Genomic DNA, 19,898 nt, shown 5'->3' with positions numbered 1-19,898 from the left:
GTGTATCTCTCTCTCTCTCCCGCTTGTTGTATGTGTGTGTCTCTCTCTCTCCTGCTTGCTGTCTACTTCTCTCTCTCTCCTGCTTGTTGTATGTGTGTGTCTCTCTCTCTCCTGCTTGCTGTGTATCTCTCTCCCCCGCCCCTGCTCGCTGTCTGTCTCTCTCCCCTTCAGTGCTCAGCGGGTGGTGGAAGCAGCAGAAGTTCTCCCCTGCCGCTGAGGCCAGATCAGATTAGAGGGCTCTCCAACTAGCCACTGACACAGATTAGCTTTGAAGTGGTCTCCCACACCCCTTCACAGGCCTGCCCATAAGCCCGACGCAAACTCTGTCTGGAAAACGCACTGCAGCAGGGAGCCTGGGGTTCGGAGGGGCTGCTCTTCAACCATACACCTCTCTCTCTCGCTGTCCATTCTGTAATGTCTGCCCCGCTGGGCATGTCCCGGAAGATCCAGTGCCACGTGCTGGCGGACGGTCTGAGCAGTGGTGTTTTACCCAGCATGCATCGCTCCCAGGGCAGATCAGACCCTCCTCCCCAGACTGCGCTGGGTAAACCTGAGAGCGCCGGGTGTTTGAGTGGAAATAAAGGTGCAACGTGCGCACACGGTGTGTGATTGTGTGTGTGCGTACGTGTCTGGGTGTGTTTGTGTCTTCAGTCCTCCGTGGGTATATGTGGGCCGTGCAGACTGTGTGTGTGTGTGTGTGTGTGTGTGTGTGTCTCCATGTCCATGGATAGATGCCGGCCGACTGTGTATGTGTGCGCCTTCCTCAGTGGGTATATGCGGGCCGCCCCAGCGCTGGGGGAAAGGTTGAGTTGTTTTAATAACGAACCGTCTGAGCGCGGCGCCGGCTGACAGCGGTGTTTTATTAAAAACCTGGAGGCGTCCTCTTAAAGACCCGCGCCCAAATACCTCTCTCTCAGCCCGTCTCGCTCGCACAGCCCCTCACTCACTCACTCACTCGCTCACTCACTCACTCACTCACTCTCTCTCTTCTGAGTCTCTCTCCCGTGCTGTTGTTTGGTCTCTCTCTCTCTCACTCGTCTCTGCGACGGTGACGGCATACAGTCGCAGAGATCCTTCAGCATTTCTTCAATAGGACGTTGATCCTCTTTGTGTGTGTGTGTGTGTGCGTGACAGACAATAGGACATGCCATTCCAACACAGTTCTTCTCTGCCCCGTGCGCCAACATGTTTACCTGCGTTTTGTAACGGTGGAGTTCAGCTCCCCCCCCCCCCCCCCCCAGCTAAACTTCCTCTATGCTAGACGCACAGCTGCACGCTGTGCCAAGTCCTGTCGTTTGAATAAGCCAAGAAACAACAACACTAAACCAACACCCGTCACTTTATAGCAGGGATGCCAGGGTGACGGCCCGCGGGCCGTATCCGGCCCGACTGTATGTCACATCCGGCCCGCGGGTGATGAGGGGAGAATATATGTATTTTTTTAATTTTTATAAAAAAAAAAAAAAATTAAATACTTTTTTTTTTTCTTTTTTTTTTGGGAATCCGTCAGTTGGTATGTTACTGCTGCTGGTCTGTTACGAACGATTCAATAACTTTTCATCCCCCATTCTCCATTCCATTTCGAAACGTGTTTAGAAAACACGCTTGTTTCATTAAAATTGATTAATTTATTAAGGCCGCCACCAGGGGGCGCCCCCAAAACTTTTGCCGCCCCCAACGCATTTGCCGTCATAGGCGATCGCCTAGTTCACCTATGCAAGCCTTCAATAAATAAAATACAATTTATTAACAGTTTACACTTGTGTTATTTATCATTTATAAATGTAGGCTACTTGCATGGATAGGAAAATGTTACGTTTTTAGACGGGAGCCGTCTCCTGCTTTAGGCTATGTAATTGTAGGCCTCATTGTGAGGCTATTTTGGGGCCAATGCAATTTATTTTCGATCGGTAGGCCTTCAAGCATAATTTAAAATAGCCTACCTATCCATGTGTTGAGTCAGTCTTTGGCCTTTTCAGGCCTTTTCAGTCCGATAGTGTAATCCGGCCCCCTGAGATCTCACTTCAAAAAAATCTGGCCCCCTGACCAATTTCACCCTGGCATCCCTGCTTTATAGCCACTAAAGGCTGCCTGGTCACAAGCACGTACACACAAACCCACACGGACAGTCACACACACACACATGCACGCTCACACATGCACGCTCACACATGCACGGACACACACACACACACACACACACACACACACACACACACACACACACACACACACACACACACACACACACACACACACACACACACACACACACACACACACTCTTTAATACTTTTATTTGGATCGTAACAAGTGGGGAGGTACAAATGATCCAAACATTAATGGAAGCATTGCTGGACTAAGCAAGTTTGATCAAACAGAGAATGCCTTATGCTAAACAACTATTTTCATCATGGATAGACATTGCATCTTCTTCTCCAGGTTGCTAAACTGCCTATTGTGGCAGAGATAAAGCAGTCTTTTTTGCATTTGGTTTGGTCAGTCCACAACATTGTAGCCCACGTAAAACAAGCTTGTGGACATGGCCTAGACTTCCAAAAATAATAATTAATGTGCAATTAAAACCTAGATTTGTGATATTGTTAGCCAGTGGTTGATATTTTAAAAGCTTGGTGATGAAGCAAATGTCCATATACAAATCAAAACAACATGCTAATTCCACAATAGTCACATTCTTATTGGAGACATCTACAATGGTGATGTCAGGGGTATTTGGTATATCACTGAAAGTGGTGTTATTTTGTGCACAATTGAACCAGTCCATTTTAACTGCAGAGGGTTTGTATATCTTTGTTGTTTGCAATTGTACTCCATTCAGGACGTGTACGATGGTTTCGTTGTCATGGGTGGTAGAATGGAGAATAGAGTGTGGTTCGTGGTTCGTGGCTGGAGGGATACCAAGTGGACAAGTTAGATTTTGTCGGGAGTACTTGGAGGCGGGCTCTGATGGTAAAGATGAGAATATCCTCGCCGATCGAGACACACACAGACACACACACACACAGACACGACCCCTCCGGATGCGAATAGCTTCTTTAATTTAATGAGGCCAGACTCATGCAGACTGTTGCCTGGGCAATGAGAAGCCTTATGTGAAGTGGTCTCACTGAGGGGGCCCTGGTTTGAAGATGGGCCCAACCCACACAGGCACGCACGCACGCACACACATACACGTACAGATGTACACACAAATATTCCAAGGAGGAGATTAACAAATATCATCCTTGACGTGGGAATCCATTTGTTCCCATCTATTCTCAGACTCTACCTCACCTCCACACCTACACCTCGCAATAAGCTGCTGCTGCTGCTAGAAAACATTTCACTGTGGAACTCAATCGGATCAGAAGAAAGCTCGGCAAATGTTTTCGGTTTTAGCCGATATAATTAGCCCGCGCTGCTAAATCAGGACATGGCTGAGATCAATGGCTGACGGCTGGTGAATACTAAACGCCGCTGAATACAAGGTGATTACACGGTGAAGACTGAATGCTGCCCCCCTGTCACAGGCAAATTCGTCCTCAGAGGGATTTCAAAACATGATTTGAGAAAATATCATCTGGCGGAGGATGGTGTAGAGATGAAATACACGGTAATTTGTTCATCTCAGAAGGTTCCTCCTCCCCACCTTTTTAATGACAGGAAACAAACTGCCTCCATCTTAACAGGGCTATTGTGCTTCCCTCACACGCAGAAGGAGCTCACTGGGGAATATATCACAATGTAAAAGGCAAAAACCTGAGAATATATTTGGGCTGAAGATGTGTCGGATTCCGAGCTCTTCCCGGGATGTAGAACGATCCCTATCTTGACCAGCTGTCCTTTTCGTGGCGAGTCCAATGTATTCCAAGAAGTCCGCTGTGAACGTGAGAAGGCAAAAACCACGTCTGTGGTGAAACCCAAAACAAACCTCGCTGTACGACCTCAACTCCGTGTTCAGGCGAGGATGAGTTCAGGGCTGGGTGTCCCACTTCCATGGATGGGCGTTCTCGCCGTGTTTAACTTAACACCTCGGAATCATCGTTCTTCAAATGTTTCAACGACAAAAAATTCCTGGTTGGTCAATCTCGTACCCCCTCTGTCCCCGTGTCTCTGTGTGGGTTTGAGTCTGCATCCCCTTCGGCCCAGTAAAACCACCATCAGCCTGAAGATGGAGCCCATCTCACTCCACCCATCCCTCCAGAGGCCTGTGGGGGGGGGGGTTGACAGCTGATAACCAAGAGCCACGCTGTGTTCATTCAAACCCGTGTGATCTGATACCCGATGAAACTAAAAAGGTTCACGCTCGCTCGACGTGTGAGCCTTGCCCTTGCAGGGTAATCAGCTTACCCCCCCCCCCCCCCCCCCCTGTCCTCTCTGTGTTCCACATTCAGGGCATGTCTCCCCCCCCCCATGCCTACTCGTGTACACATCGAGCGGGGAGGAAAGGCAGCAGGCTTTCCCCCTCCGATTGATCCTGACAGATGGACTGGGGTGCAGGGGCGTTGCGGCGCCCTCACTAATTGAGCTGGATGTTTTGAGCCCCCCCCCTGCCTCTGGAACATGATCCCCTGTCAGGGGTGGTCTGACGCAGCAATGCTCCCCATGAGAGTGATTCATCGCCCCGCGGAGGGGCGACGCGTCTTGAATTCAATTAGACCCCCCCCTTGATTTAAATGTGAAGGGATTAAGGAGGGTCCGCTTTAGCGTGAGCCTTCTCCGTAGAGAGCTGTGGTAGCATGGATGAGTGTTTTATGGACGGAGGGGAGAAGCAACAACACGTTCTTGTTCAGATCTGCTTTCATTTCGAGGAGCAGCAAGACTTCTCTCTCCCTCGCCTTCCCTCCTTTCTTAAGTATGTTGTTAAATTATATTATCTTATGAATACGCTAAACCCTCTTCCCTCGAACGTCCTTTTTTATAAGTGCAACTCTCTTCTCATGTGCAGAATTAACTTCGCTATTTCATATGTGAGATAAACGTTAAACTCTCTTCTCTCATGTGCAGAATTAACTTTGCTTTTTATGTGAGCTAAATTATTTGCCTATGAAGAAACTAAACATATCTATTTATATGTAAACTCTTCTTGTATATAAACAAAAATTATCTTCAATATGAGCTGAACTCTTTATGTATATGAATGATGTTTTTTATTTCTGTGTCATGCCACACAAGTGGTCCATTACAGGACACCGATGTAACTACACAAAGCATGTAGTATATACACAATCAAAATACACTATACAATACATTTCATCCAGCCCCGAATAAACACACTAAATTTAAAGAGACATATTCCTCTTAGCCCACGCCTTTTCAATAAAGTCAGCAATCGAAAAAATTATTAAGAAAACATTTGAGGGATGAGCTAAATTCTACTCTACACTTCTATCTTTTGTCTTATACGCTGTTGTGTTGTTTGTCATCTAACGTGTGTGTGTCTGTGACTCTGTGTGTGTGTGTCTGTGTGTGTTTGTGTTCTAGTGGACCTTCTGGGGCTGCTGAAGTGGCGCTCCAACACCAGCCTCCTGCAGCAGAACCTCCGTCAGCTCATGAAGGTGGAGGGCGGCGAGGTGGTGAAGGTCAGTCCTCCGCCCACACCACCTCCCAGGGGTCTCGTTTTGTTGCTCCTTTAAAGTCCTCATTGTGCCCTGAAGCTGAAGCACAAAAACACTACCAAGTCATTTTATGTAGTTCCCTACAAACATTGTACCGAACATACGGCATAGGATTAGGGCCACATGGGATTATTATTTTGGAGTTTTTACCTTAATCTCAGAATTCTTTAAAGTCTTTAAAGTCAGTATTCTGAAGAGTTATGTTCAATAAATGACATGAATTTAGAGTTGCTTCCGAATACAACGAGAGCATTTGAACACACGCGCGCCGGTTGCAAAAAAAACATTTGTTAGAACAACAAATGTTTTTCGATTAAACTGGAAAGCAGAAATCTTCTAAGCCCCCGATTCTAAAGTAAACCAGAACGAAAGCCGCCGGGGTCATCTCGTAGATCTGGCGCGGCGTTCCACGTCAGAGGAGCGGATTAAGATTGTGCCGTCATTCCCGCTATAACCGGTACAACACAGACGCCGACGCCGTCCGCCAGCCGGTCGCACGAGGCCGTCCGTATCTACACCAACACTCGGGGCCTGGTGCTGGGATCTCTTGGCAGCCATCTACGGTGTTCCAACAAGACGGTTCCACCGGGGATCAGGTGGTTTTAAGACCGACTTGGCGTCCGCCCGGCGAGGACATCACAACGCCCACCGGTGTGGAACCGCGCCATTTTGTGCAGAATGACAGAACATTTTCAGGGAAGGTGAATCAAAGCGCGCCCGAGACAGAGAATGCTTTATCCTCCCTGGATAGATAACGTCAAACACAGCCCAGCCCGGTCAGAGTGGCACCCCTTCCCCGTACGTTCAAGGCTGTGATGAAGTGCACAACCATGCTTTTTTTTATCTCCTCTTTGCCCAAAACACTTCACGGAAGCCCCTGCTTAATTTTACAGGACTGAACATTTTTAAGAGGAAACAGTTTTACATTGAAGTGGGTTTCAACGTTTCTGTTAATACCTCGTTTCAAGGACACACCGTCTCAAGCACATAAGACCAGTAGTTGGTCTAATGCAGCCCTCAGGTTTGATTGAAGTGTTTTTTTGTTCCTCACATCCCCTGTGGACCTCCCCCCCCCCTTTAGTCCAACTTAGAATTTGTCTCACAGAGAGGAAGAAGGACCATCTTCGTCTGTATAGTAACCTCTGGTGATAATACCAAATCCATGATCAGGACGTGTCTCTGGTTATCAGACCATGATCAGGACGTGTCTCTGGTCTGTCCAGTAACCTTCGGTGATCTCAGATCATGAGCAGGACGTCTCTGCTTTGGCATTGGTTCCATCCCTTCAGCCTAGAGCCCAGAGGTCTGGCACGACACGAAAAATAAAGATGGTTGTGTCGATTTTAACGGAGCAGAGCACGTGGAGCGAATGAAAGAGGGCTGGAGCTGTCTTGGTGGGCTGTAGCCGGATCTGTATCGGACTCAACTCTATATTTGGCTCAAAAGTTCAGAACCATGATTTAGCGACCCCACACAGCGGTGGGCTCTGGGCTTCATCGGTTTAGAATCTCCTCCTGGACAGGCACACATTGGCGGGCGAAATGAAGATAGGGGTTCTATGAAGACGTGATTGGTTGGTTTCTATATCAGGGTACAGTCATCGACAGTTAATGTAATGAAATACAAAATGCAGCATGAACTGCGCTTGAAAATGAATTAGGTTGAATTTCACTCGCAGGCCTCACTGCTTAACACGTCCGTTCCCTGTCTTAACGCGTCCGTTCGCTGTCTTAACGCTGGGAACTTTTCCATCACCATTTTAAACTTTTGCAGGAGAACGAAGAAGCACAAATGGAATGGCTGGTGTCAACAACGATTCTGTTTACCAGCGTAATAGGATTCTGAGAAGGAAATATCGCCTCATTCCGTCATGTAATGGGATAATGGTTTTCTTTTTTTTCTTCACCAGTTTGTTGTGCCTAGAGTTGTTTTTCATAAATACTAAATTTCCATATATCGGGGCTTCAAACGGTGAATGGAGGATGCATGAGGCAGCATACCCATGCGAACATGTTGCCTAACAACAGCTCTGTAAACTAATAGCGGGCCCTTTATTGGATATTACCCCAGGCGAGTGCGCTAAGTTGTTAAAAGACAGAATAAAACAGTCCTCGTATCGAATCGTCCTTGGGAGTAATAAAAACATTTCTCCGCTGTCGCCCCGCATTTAATAATTCATGCCTGACAGTTTTCTAATGTGGGAGTGGAGTGCGAGGTGATGGGGCATGCTAACCTACTGCTAATGCTAAGGAACCACCGCGACCCCAATCGCTCCTCCTTTTTACGTTATTGACGCGGTAGCCCGAACTAGCCACCGTGTCCCAGACGGGGACGCCCCAGAGAATGGGGACACCCCAGAGAATGGGGACACCCTGGACGGCTGGGGGGGGGACACCCTATACACTGGGGCCACCCAGGCCCCAGAGATCTGTCTCAGAGCGACCGCCAGTGTAGCTGTGCTGCGTTACCACGGCTGATGTTTTAACAGAGATTGTGGCCAACCCGAACAGCACAGAAAGGAGAAGGCTAGCACGTTGCCATGCTTGTTTGTTTGTCCCGATATCTTTTCTATATTTAGTCCGATAGACGAGAAAACTAGAGAGATAAAAATGTAGGATACAACAGCAGGTTGCCTCTGCGGAAGACCATAAAATTCACATCAATAATTGGCACCCTATCAAATATTCATCACCGGCGTCTTCCAGAATATATATCATCACAGGCTGACTTTTCCTCTCGAATTATTGCTTATTTTGGTTCCTTTGCCTTATAATTTCCTGCTCTGCACGGCTCGCTCGCCCTGCTGTCGAGGAGAGCACATCTTTTCATGCGTATTATGGGATGTCCTTCAACCTCGGCCAGAATATTACTATTTAATTTGGGGCTGGTGTTGAGTAAATAGTTAGAGTATCAAGTCTGAAATATATATTTATTAATATTATTATTGTTGCAACTTTTTTAATGCTGAATGAAAGCTAGATGGTCTGTCACATTGGGCTTGCATGAAATGTTTTGCTCCCAGATTGAGTGTTTTAGTGCTGACATGACATGTGGCGACATCACATATGATGATTAATACCATGCCTTGTCGTGTTTATCTCCAGTTCCTGCAGGACACCCTGGACGCCTTGTTCAACATCATGATGGAGAACTCTGACAGCGACCGGTTCGATACCCTGGTCTTCGACGCTCTGGTAAGATGAGTTGCCAAAGGGTTTGAGGCGGGAATTGTGTAGCGGGCGGGTAAAACCCAAACGCTACAGCTACCGTTATTGTCAGGATGAGTTTCTGCTCGGGCTTTTGTCCTAATAATAGGGTGCATCGATGGACTGGTATCTGTCTGGATGCTGAGGTGAGAGCACCTTCTCTTCAGAAAGGAACCTGGTATTTTCACTCCATGAGCCTGAAATGTTCGGGGGTATTGATTATGAGCGAGTCCATGGAAGGGAGGGCGAGACAATTATCACAGGAAGAGAAATGCTCGGTAGCCATTGAGGGGTCAAGCGTTCGCTTAAAACGTCCTCCATCGATTCCCCTAGCTCCCCGCAAAAACTCCAGCGGACTAACTCGTAGAAAAGGGACCGCGGGAATACGAGAAACCATTAAAACGCAGATGATTGGTGCACATTTTATGAGGAGCGAGTTGTTTAAGCACTCTTGACTTTTATCTATATCGGAAGAATCTCTTTACCCAAAGTTAGGGAAGGGGACGATGGATTCCTCCTCCCCTGATACCGGTGGCCACGATCGTCTGGTTTTGTTCCTCTGTGTTTCCATTAATATTTCGGTAGTTATTGTAAAATGCATCTGCAGCGGTTGTCAACATTACGTCCTCATACTCCCATCGTACTATTTATTTTATTAATCTCTCTTGTGGGGCTTTGAATCTGGGCGTATTGATATTCTAACCATCCTCGCTGCCGGTCCAAACCACGCTTTGTCCCAGACTGCATTGTCTGCGGTTTGTATTGAATCCATTTGGAGGCTAAAGTACTCCCAGACAGATGTCCTCCTCTCCCCGGGCCGGCCTCTCCGGCTCTCGGGCGCTGGGGTGTGCGTTTCAAAGTGTGCCGAGTCCACACACACACATCCGTCCATGCTGCTGAGTGGTGATGACTGAGAGGACTTCGGGCTTGAAAAGTTTGTGTCTTTTGAAGCCAACCCTCCTGGTATCATGAGACCTCTCTCTGATCTGCACCCCGATGACGTCCTCGTACCTCGGCTGTACAGAGACTACAGATCTCCTTCAGTGCTCCGCAGTAGGGAGTTGGACGTCGTGATGCAGTGACTTCACTGACGGACCATCTTCATTGACACGCACTCATTCAATAACGCTTGTTTAAGGATCGACCGGAGAAGTGGAATCGGCATTTGTACATTTTGATTCAAATCCAATGGACTTCAAATTAAATGAGTACATTGTTGTTTTTAGCCTCTCTCAATCATCCGTCGACATCATCAGGACAATAATAAATGGACCTCCCCTTTTAAGCGAAGAATGCTTCAAAGTTTTATCAGAGCCCTAGAACCTCCACAGGCTTGGACCAAATACTTTTAGCTTGTGTACGATTTCTGGGTCGTTCCTTCCTTCTCCTTTTACGGCGTTCCGTCCATTCGGTCTTAATCCTGATGATAATATTGTCCTCTTTCTCCTGAGTATAATATCCTCTTCCTCCTGTTGATGATGAGGATGTCCTCTTCCTCCTGTCCTCCCGTCTCTCAGGTCTTCATCATCGGGCTGATCGCCGACAGGAAGTTCCAGCATTTCAACCCCGTGCTGGAGACCTACATACGCAAGCACTTCAGCGCCACGCTCACGTACACGTGAGTCACGGAGAATCAACCCTTAATCTGGGCCAACACCCCCCGTCCAGGAGCACAGAAGAGATAAAATGGAATGGTGTGTGTGTGTGTGTGTGTGTGTGTGTGTCTTTGTACGTGTGTGTGTGTGTGTCTTTGTACGTGTGTGTATGTGTGTGCGCGTGTCCCACAGGAAGCTGACCAAGGTTCTGAAGAACTACGTGGAGAATGCAGAGAAGCTGACTGAGCAGCTGCTGAAGGCCATGAAGGCTCTGGAGTACATCTTCAAGTTCATCGTCCGCTCCCGAGTCCTCTTCAACCAGTACGTGCTCTCTTTGTCTCTCACTCTTTCACCTGTTTCTCTCTCTCTCTCTCTCTCGCTCTCTCATTTACCCACTCACACTCTCTCACCCACTCTCTCACTCATGCACGCACGCCATCCCATTAGTAACAAGTAATAAATGATTAATCATTTGAATCATAAAGAAGTTTGCTGTAATGTTACCACTGTGTTTCGGACTCCTTACTCCTTAATTACTTATTCATTATTCAAACTCTACCCAGGTTTGGTTAAATGTTTTCGGCGTGCTGAGTCCATCCAAATTAAAACACCTGGTTAATATCGGCAGGCTGTCAGTCACTCAGAACCGGTTCAGGCCGGTTCGGTGAGGTCATGATGTGTTTAATGGGCTGCAGTGGGCGCGTGACTGGGAGGCGGGGGGGGGGGAGCCGCTGGTCTCGCCTGATGGGTGTGACGAATGGCCCCGGGCTAATGGAGCGGACGGGGTCTGACTTTGATCGGGTGGTTCTATTTCTTCCACAGGCTGTGGTGAGGACACCCTGTCCCTCCGCGGTGAGCGGCGGCTTGCCGCTCAAGGCACCGCCTTACTTTTTTTACGTGTTTTGAAACTTTTGATTGATAAAAAGAAGGCGCAGGGCGATGACCAAGTCGTAGTGCCTCAACTACTCCACCTTCTCACAGCCACCCCCATGCACAGGGCCGGCCGGCGCTAGGCGTAGGCGAACTAGGCGGTCGCCTAGGGCGGCAAATGCGTTGGGGGCGCCCCCCGGTGGCGGCCTTAATTAATTAATAAAATAATTTGAATCAAAAAAAGCGAAATGAAACATGCTGTCCAAACACGTTTCGAAATGGAACGGAGAATGGGGGGAACGGGTGAACAGCTATTGAATTGTTATTGAAACCATCACTGGAGCTTGCTGTAGCCCCCGCTAACCCTATTGTAATCTGTTTTAAAATGCTGTGTTGGAAAGCCTATGCGAACGCACACATGTCCGTTTGACCTGTGAGTGCATGGGGGTCGCAGCGCAGGGTCCACAGCGACCCACATTGGGTGAAACAGCCCTGCGGTCTTCCCTGTTATGATGCCTGTTGTGTTGTTGTTGTTTTGTTGTTGTTTTGTTGCACTGCTGTCCTCTGGCTGGGCTGCAAGGGCAAATGTCTCATCAGCCCCAGAGAGCCGTGATGTAATCTCCAACCTTATCTAGGAGCTGGGGAACGAACAGCCCCTGCTTGCTAGACCTCACAGGCGATCTGTGAAATCCTGCTGTTCACCCGTCACGCTTTGTCTTTATCTTTGGCAGTCCCTTAAAGGTTGCATCAGCGTTGTTGGTTCACGTCCCTTCTGTTGGTATTTGAAGCGAGATCCCAAGCAAACAGAGCCAGCCCGCCCCTCCCTTCTGTGTTTTAGTGCATCCACTAATAACTTTCATGAACGCAGCGGAAAACTCCACAACACCCAAACCCTTATTTTTGTTTTGAGTGGTTGGTAGTACCATTTGTTTTTGTGTACGATCTCGGATTATAGGCTTCCTACAGAGGTGCGTTTCTTGGTCGGCCTGAACATGGGGCGGGCAGTTAGAGGATCGTGAGAAAAGATCATCTGGATGTGATCGTTTATGTTTCGGCCTAGAATCGCTAATACAACCTTTAAGATCCCTGTCCGACAGAACTCAGAAGTCTTCACGAACTTCATCTGGAGCCGGAGGACCTGGGTCGAGCTGCGTCGGGATGTTTGCGTCCTTCAATAAACCAAAGCTAGCTTTCAATCACAATAACCAGCCACATGGTAGTAACATAATTAGACCATACCCTGGTCAGTCTAACCCATTTTTCATTTGGTGGGCACTTCAGTCACAATTATAATTGGATTTACATGTTGCGTACAATCTGTCCTCAATAATGAAACAAAGTGATTTGACACCTCTACTGTGTAATTAAAGTGAACGTTGACTCTCAGCACACAACCACAGTCATAATTAGTATTATAAAGCTACACGGCGAGATATTATCTCTGTACCGAGCCCTAATCCAATTACCTAATTGGTTTGGTGCCACGTACATTAACAATAATCGAATTGGATGCGTCACCAAAAACCCGGGGGCGCTCCCAGTGTTCGAGTTCTCAAGCGCGTGTGCACATGCACACGCACGCGCCCGTGCACATGCACGTTAAAGCTAGCGACAAGCATCGCATCTATGCTACGACGTTTCAGCCCAGAAGCCTCAGTCCCTGGTGGTGAAGAAGACCTTGAAGCCATTTTGTCCTCAAATCCTTCAACTCCTGGCCTATTTCTCGAGGCGGGTAGGGGGGGGGGGGGGGGGTGGACAGCGGCCATGCAGGCAGCCTCGTCAACAACAACAACCACAGCAGCCAAGAACACAGCACCACAATACTGGCCTGCCCACTAGGAGTCGGGTGTGATAGAAGTAATCTCATCCATTGTGTGGTGGGTGAACCCCCCCACCCCTCTTGGCCTGACGAGGATCGTCAGCTTGGAGCAGACACACAAACGGACACACCAGCATTGGATTTAAATACCCTGCGTGTGGACTGAAAGGCTAACCCTGGTGAGGAGGGAGGGAGGATTGGATGAGTCGGGGGTGAGTCGGTGATGAGGAGGGGGTGAGTTGCTGCTGAGGAGGGAGTAAGGAGGGAGGGAGTGCTGGATTTGAGTCGGTGATGAAGAGGGGCTGAGTCGTTGATAAGGATTGGACGTGGAGGGGGTGAGTCGAGGATGAGGAGGGGTGAGGAAGGGTGAGGGGAGCAGCTGGGTCAGCCGTTGTCCCGTTCTCGTCTCCTCTGGTGGCGTTGTAGAAGGGGTCTCCCAGCAGGCTGAGGCCCGGAGCGTCTCACTGAAGCCCAGCCTGGGCCAGACAGAGAGCAGGGCGTGCGGGCAGAGCGCTGGTCTCCTGTGTTGTTTCTGATCGGTGTTTTGAAGAGGCGTTTGCTTCAGTTATAAATAGATGGAGAGTAAGATGGTGGGGGCGTGTGTGATCTCCGCCCTCTGATGCTGCCAGGTGCCCTAAAGTGTTTCCGCACGTTGTTCGTTAAATTTCTTCTTGACTCGCCAGCCCACGCATCGGCAAGGTGCTGTTTTTTGTGGCTTTCTTTTGGATGGAGAGATTTCACATGCGCACAGCCAAACACATACGCATGCACTCACTTCCTGGCCCGGACAAGATGTATGACCAGTTCTGCTGCAGAGGAGCTGAAGAACTCACCAACGTGATGCGTACTCACACAGCAAACCTTGCCTTGACTTCTCTCTCTCTCTCTTTCTCTTTCTCTTTCTCTTTCTTTCTCTTTCTCTCCCTCTCTCTCAGGCTGTATGAGAACAAAGGGGAGGCTGACTTCATGGAGTCCTTGAGAAACCTCTTCACTTCCTTCAATGACATGATGAGCAGTAACTCTGAGAACACTGGCATGGTGAAGGTAGGCCTACACACACTCACACACACACTCACACACACACTCGCGTGTATCAACACACACAAGCATCAACAGACAGTTGTGTAACTCTGTTATACGACTGCGTGCACACACACACGTGTGGAAGGAGGGGATTTGGCCGCCAACCTTGACCTCCTCACCTCTCCATGGACCGACCTGAGAGGTTAAAGGTCGAGGTGGTTTCGGTAAATGTCGACGCCAGCAGTATTATAACGACCTCTAGCGCCTCCAGATCTCCTTCACCCTTCTCTCCGCGCACCAAATGCATTCTGGAGGGATTCAAAGTGTTGGTTGAGCCCACAGTGAACAGGTTTGTATCACCAGGGCACTCGTAGACTAATACAGAAAGTAATGTCTGCGCGGATCCCTTTTGTATAAAGTATTCCTGGTCTGCATGCTGTGACCACTTGGGTCTTCTCTTCCTCCTGGGTGGTTCCACCTCCGTTCTGCTCAGGGAGTCTCGGCTGTCTTTGCCCACTGTCTCTCTCTGTGTTTTCTCTCTGCATGTTTCCTCTCTCTCTCCCTGACCTCCCGTCTGTCTGTGGACCCTCTCCCCTCCCACCCCTGCTGCTGACCTCCACCTGGCTCTTCCTGTCCCCTAGCTGCTCCTCAAGGTACTTCTCCTCCTCCTGTTCCTCCTCCTCTCTCTCGATGTCTCTCCTGCTCTTCGCTGTTTGTTTCTTGTCCTCTCCGTCCTTGGAGCCCAGCTCAACGTCTGCTACACAGCCGCTATATATCAGCACACACACACACGCACGCCCACGCACACACGCACACGCACACACTCACAGACACACACACACCTCCCCCCTGGCTTGACTTCTCTCCAGAGAGAACAGCACGCAGCCATCCTCGTAGGCACACTGGCTGGTACCTGGTGTGTGTGCGCGAGCAGAGCAGATAGACGCTGTCCCAGAGTCAATTAGGAGTCAGCCAGTGTGTAATTGGCTGATATATTAGCTTTAGCTTTAGCGACGGTAAATTAAAAATTGATCCCGAGGAAGGCAGCTTGAAAGGCAGAGAGGGGCGGGTTGTGTCAGAGCGGGGGCCGGCTGGAAGCCGTCGGACAGCTGGCAGCTAATAAGACATCCCAGTCACGAGCATCGCCCACCCAAACATCTGTAGAGGCACACAGGCACACACACATAGGCCTGCCCACACACACACACAAACGCACACACAAGTTTACTCACACACATAGTCATATTTGAACAACACATACACGCGCATAGGCCCTCACAGAGACACACACACATACACAGGAGCATGGGCACGCACGCACTTGCGTTAACTTGTACACACGTACACACACATGCAGGCATGTGCACAACCACACAGGCATTCACACAAACGCACATGCACACAACCACACAGGCATGCACACACACACACACGTATGCACGCAAGAATGCACACAGAAACATGCATGCACACATGCACGAAACCACGGCAGCATGCACACACACAACCAAACACAAATTCTTACAAATTCACACACACATGCAGACAACCACACAGTCATGCAAACAAAAACACACGGATACACAGCCGCACAGGCCTGCAGGGCCAGTGATCCGCGAGCCACTCTGCCGGAGGGCTTAGCAGAAGTAGCTCCAGAGATAATTAATACTTGACACCCCGTACACCTGCCCGACAACAAGAGGAATACGTAACGGGGGGGCGGGGGGTTCTTGAGAGGAGAAGTCAAGGGCGGCCATCGAACTCAGACGTCTCATCGAGCGACGCGTTTAGAGATCTCTCCTTCCAGCGTTTAAAAAGCGTTCGAGGGCCAGAGAAGGGACACGTTTTCAATCAATACATATGACCGGGGGGCCGCCGTTCTCGTAAACAAGGCGTCGCTTTCAACGCTCTGACCAAGGCTCAGCATTCGACAGCTCTTGGCTCGGCCCACCGCAACAGATTCCCGCCCCCCGGCAGCTGCGACCGAACGCTTTGGCGGGGGCGATGCGATACTGATGCCACCGCCTGTAACCAAACATCGAGCCAGGCGCCCGCCAACGCTGTAATTAACCCTGGCGCGTTTCCCTACCACGGGCCGCACGCCCCTCCCTGGTCATCCGATGCCCCGTCCTGAACAACGTGGCGTCCCGGTTGTGGGGGGGAACGTCCCAGGCAGCGCATTCAACCCTTGATACTAAATCTAGGAAACAATATAAAACGGGAACAGTGCTGCAGAATCGGAATGAGCTGACGCAACCTACTCTGGAGGACTTCAGAACACCGCCACTGGTTCTGATGAACCAGTGGCACTGGGAACTATTAGTTCCCAGTGTGCCTCATCGCTGCTGCTCCTCACTCCGCGGCCTTTGTCTCTCCTCCCTGGCTCCAGGGCGCGGCGCTGAAGTACATCCCCACCATCGTCAACGACGTGAAGCTGGTCTTTGATCCCAAGGAGCTCAGGTAGGCCTCCGCCTCTCTGGGAGCGTCGGCGGGATTCGTGTGATTCTTTGTTTCTGGGAACGACTTGGGAATGTGGTGGTGACGTGCAATGGGGCTTGTTGAAAAGACTTGATGTGAAGAATGATGTGTAGATAATATCCCTCAAACAGCTTCTGTACACGATTCCTAAGAGTGATGGAGTTTAATCTGAATGAGGTCGTCTCTGAATAAGACCTGATTGGCTGGTAGGACTGCAGAGTGGCTCATTAGAGCCAATCAGATTAGCCGAAGGAAGGTCAAGTTAAATCCGGCCTCCGTTAAGCTGATCAAAACAGCCGACCTGACGTCTCCATTTTGCCTTTATTTTCTATTTAAATTGAACTGTCATTAGGATATGCATTGTTGAGATGAGGCTGCGGTCGAGAGACATAGACGATGCTCACTTGTTCTCTCTCTCTCTCTCGGTCCAATTGAACACATTAATAATTGAACACCTTCATCAGATAATGTTTTGGTGTCTGAAAGTTGAGCTCAATAAAGTTTGAAACGACGCATCCACACAACAGGAATCCAAACTGTTTCTGACCCACTTATTTTGTATTCAGTGGTTCAATATCACAGATTTTTCCTCGAGGAACGCCATTACGATCCCTTTTGTATTTTATCTTTTTAGAGTAGAGTCCCAGTTGGACTCTAGTCTGCGAGGGAAGACTGCCTCTAGCTCCCGGCCTCCCCGGAGAGAGGCTCTTTAATGTCCGTCATTCGCTGAGGAGACGCAGCGCAGAGTCCTACCACGGCCTCGTTCACACAGCCCAGAGTCCTACCACGGCCTCGTTCACACAGCGCTCCACTAATGGGACTGAAGCGCTGCCCAGTGCAGAACATGAGGGATGAAACATAATTACTCAATTCTCTGTTTTCTGGGATTACGTCTGATCCATTCTTTAAGATGTTAGATCATTGTCGTATTCCCTTCACAGTGAAACTGTTTTTCATCAGTCATCTCTGCGTGGCTGTGTGTGTCAGCACAATGAGTTCAAACTGAAATGAGATGCCATGCATCACATGGTCCTTTCTGCACACTGTGACCCACAGAGACTAGTTACATGCTGGCCTGATTAATAATCCTCATTAAAGATGTACAATAATCGTGATGTGGCAGTGGCAGGAAATGCATAAAAACATAATTAATGCTTCAATAGTGGATAGCTCTTTTTTTAATTTGCCGGCATTTAGGGACAACAAACAGAAAATAACAAGTGTGAGCTTATGAGAGAGGAGGTTCACGTTCTCTGCTGGGCTCTGACCAATCAGGGCTCACCATTGACCATGTGAGGTCAGAGTACACCCTCCATCCACCCTCAGTACCACTGTTAGCTCAGACTATACCCTCCATCCACCCACAGTACCAGTGTTAGCTCAGACTATACCCTCCATCCACCCCCAGTACCAGTGTTGGCTCAGACTATACCCTCCATCCACCCCCAGTACCAGTGTTAGCTCAGACTATACCCTCCATCCACCCTCAGTACCAGTGTTAGCTCAGAGTACACCCTCCATCCACCCTCACCAGTGTTGGCTCAGACTATACCCTCCATCCACCGTCAGTACCAGTGTTAGCTCAGAGTACACCCTCCATCCACCCTCGATACCAGTGTTAGCTCAGACTATACCCTCCATCCACCCTCGGTACCAGTGTTAGCTCAGACTATACCCTCCATCCACCCCCAGTAACACTGTTAGCTCAGAGTAACCCCTCCATCCACCCACAGTACCACTGATAGCTCAGGCTTTGGGAGAAGGTGCTGCCAGCCCCCAGGTACATCATGGTGGGTTCTCATGCCAAGAGTCAAGGCGTCCTTATCCATTCCCAGTGTAGTCTAAGTGTATTGTGCTTACCTCAAGCAGGGCTGGCGATGGAGTTTCCAAACACTAGGCAACTGGCCATCTCAATGGGCCAGGGGCCATCTCACTGGGCCAGGGGCCCTCTCAATGGGCCAGGGGCCATCTCACCGGGCCAGGAGCCATCTTACTGGGCCAGGGGCCATTGCATTGGGGCAGGGCCCAGAAATGGCCTGCCTCTGTTGACCAGAGGGCCCTAAGCCCTACTCTCATTGATTAAAGATATAGTGATATACTATTTAATCAATTACTTATCTGTATGGTCGTCTTTGTATCTCATCTAAACAGAAAAAAACGTAATGCTCACCCTCAATTTCTATTATCTGAACGACACGCATCCACACAAACACACAGGCATCCACACACACACAGAAACCTTTATTTCCAAGGCTAAACGTTGCCCTTTTGAATGCAATTTTCAAGCGAATGCCTGACCTTTCTTAGGAGGACATTGTTATACTTTTATACCTTCAGGAAGACACTGCACCCTGTTGGATAGTCTGAACAGACTTTATATCACGTACCAAAAAAGGTGTCTACCTCATAGGGGTGGATGTGTCTTCATACGGAGGATAAAGGTGTATGTGTCTCTTTATAGGGGGGTTAAATGTCATAGGGGGGACGATTCTCATTATATGGATGTTAAAGGTCAGGGGGCGATGTCTGCCTTTACACGGAGGTTAAAGGTCATAGGGGGGAGGTGTCTCTATGTGGAGGTTAAAGGTGGATGTGGTTCTCTATATGGAGGTTAAAGGTGATAGGGCTGGATGTGACTCTTTATAGGGAGGGTAAGGTGTCTAACCGCCGGTGTGTGTTTCCCGCTCTCCGCAGTAAGCTGTTCACGGAATTCATCCAGAAGGTTCCCCAGGGCCGGCTGGTGAAACAGAAGCTGGAGTGTCTGATCGACATCGTCCACAGCGACCTCTTCACCCAGCACGGTAAGGGCACCTGTAGGGTGCGCACACACACACACACACACACACACACACACACACACACACACACACACACACACACACACACACACACACACACACACACACACACACACACACACACACACACACACACACACACACACACACACACACACACACACACACAACTACAAAGTCATGCTCCCACACAGCATGCTCACCCATGCTGCTACACACATGCGCATGCTGCTGCCGTGAATCATTCACAAACACACACACGCAGACACGCACACGCACGCACGCACACACAGCCAGTGTGTAAATCTTTGGTAAAGGTCATTGACGAGGCTTTTCGGAAAGACCTCGTTAACATCAAGCAGTGAGCACAACACCCGCTAATCCTCCGTATCAGCCCCTGTCTCGCTCTTTCTCTCCCTATCTGGCCGATGCAACCACCGATAGTGCAGCCTTTTTCGTTTGAAGCCCCGGTTCATCAATCCCTGGGAGGC

At 49.2% G+C, this 19,898-nt stretch overlaps 1 protein-coding gene across 2 annotated transcripts in view; it reads left to right on the top strand.

Annotated features, from left to right (window-relative positions):
* dock1 (dedicator of cytokinesis 1) overlaps positions 1 to 19,898 on the top strand; it is a 189,843-nt gene that overhangs the window by 55,677 nt on the left and 114,268 nt on the right. The window contains exons 19-26 of one of the 2 annotated variants that reach the window (XM_030339626.1): positions 5,485 to 5,582; positions 8,723 to 8,812; positions 10,342 to 10,442; positions 10,612 to 10,740; positions 14,044 to 14,152; positions 14,773 to 14,784; positions 16,521 to 16,591; positions 19,304 to 19,410. In XM_030339626.1, coding sequence (XP_030195486.1) covers positions 5,485 to 5,582; positions 8,723 to 8,812; positions 10,342 to 10,442; positions 10,612 to 10,740; positions 14,044 to 14,152; positions 14,773 to 14,784; positions 16,521 to 16,591; positions 19,304 to 19,410 — 717 coding nt within the window. The remainder of the gene's footprint in view (positions 1 to 5,484; positions 5,583 to 8,722; positions 8,813 to 10,341; positions 10,443 to 10,611; positions 10,741 to 14,043; positions 14,153 to 14,772; positions 14,785 to 16,520; positions 16,592 to 19,303; positions 19,411 to 19,898) is intronic. The other variant, XM_030339627.1, reaches the window with a different exon arrangement.

Source organism: Gadus morhua, chromosome 18 (assembly GCF_902167405.1).
Source record: "Gadus morhua chromosome 18, gadMor3.0, whole genome shotgun sequence".
Lineage (NCBI taxonomy): Eukaryota > Metazoa > Chordata > Actinopteri > Gadiformes > Gadidae > Gadus > Gadus morhua.
The sequence above is the reverse complement of the archived record's forward strand: the minus strand, read 5'-3'. Positions and strand labels throughout refer to the sequence as shown.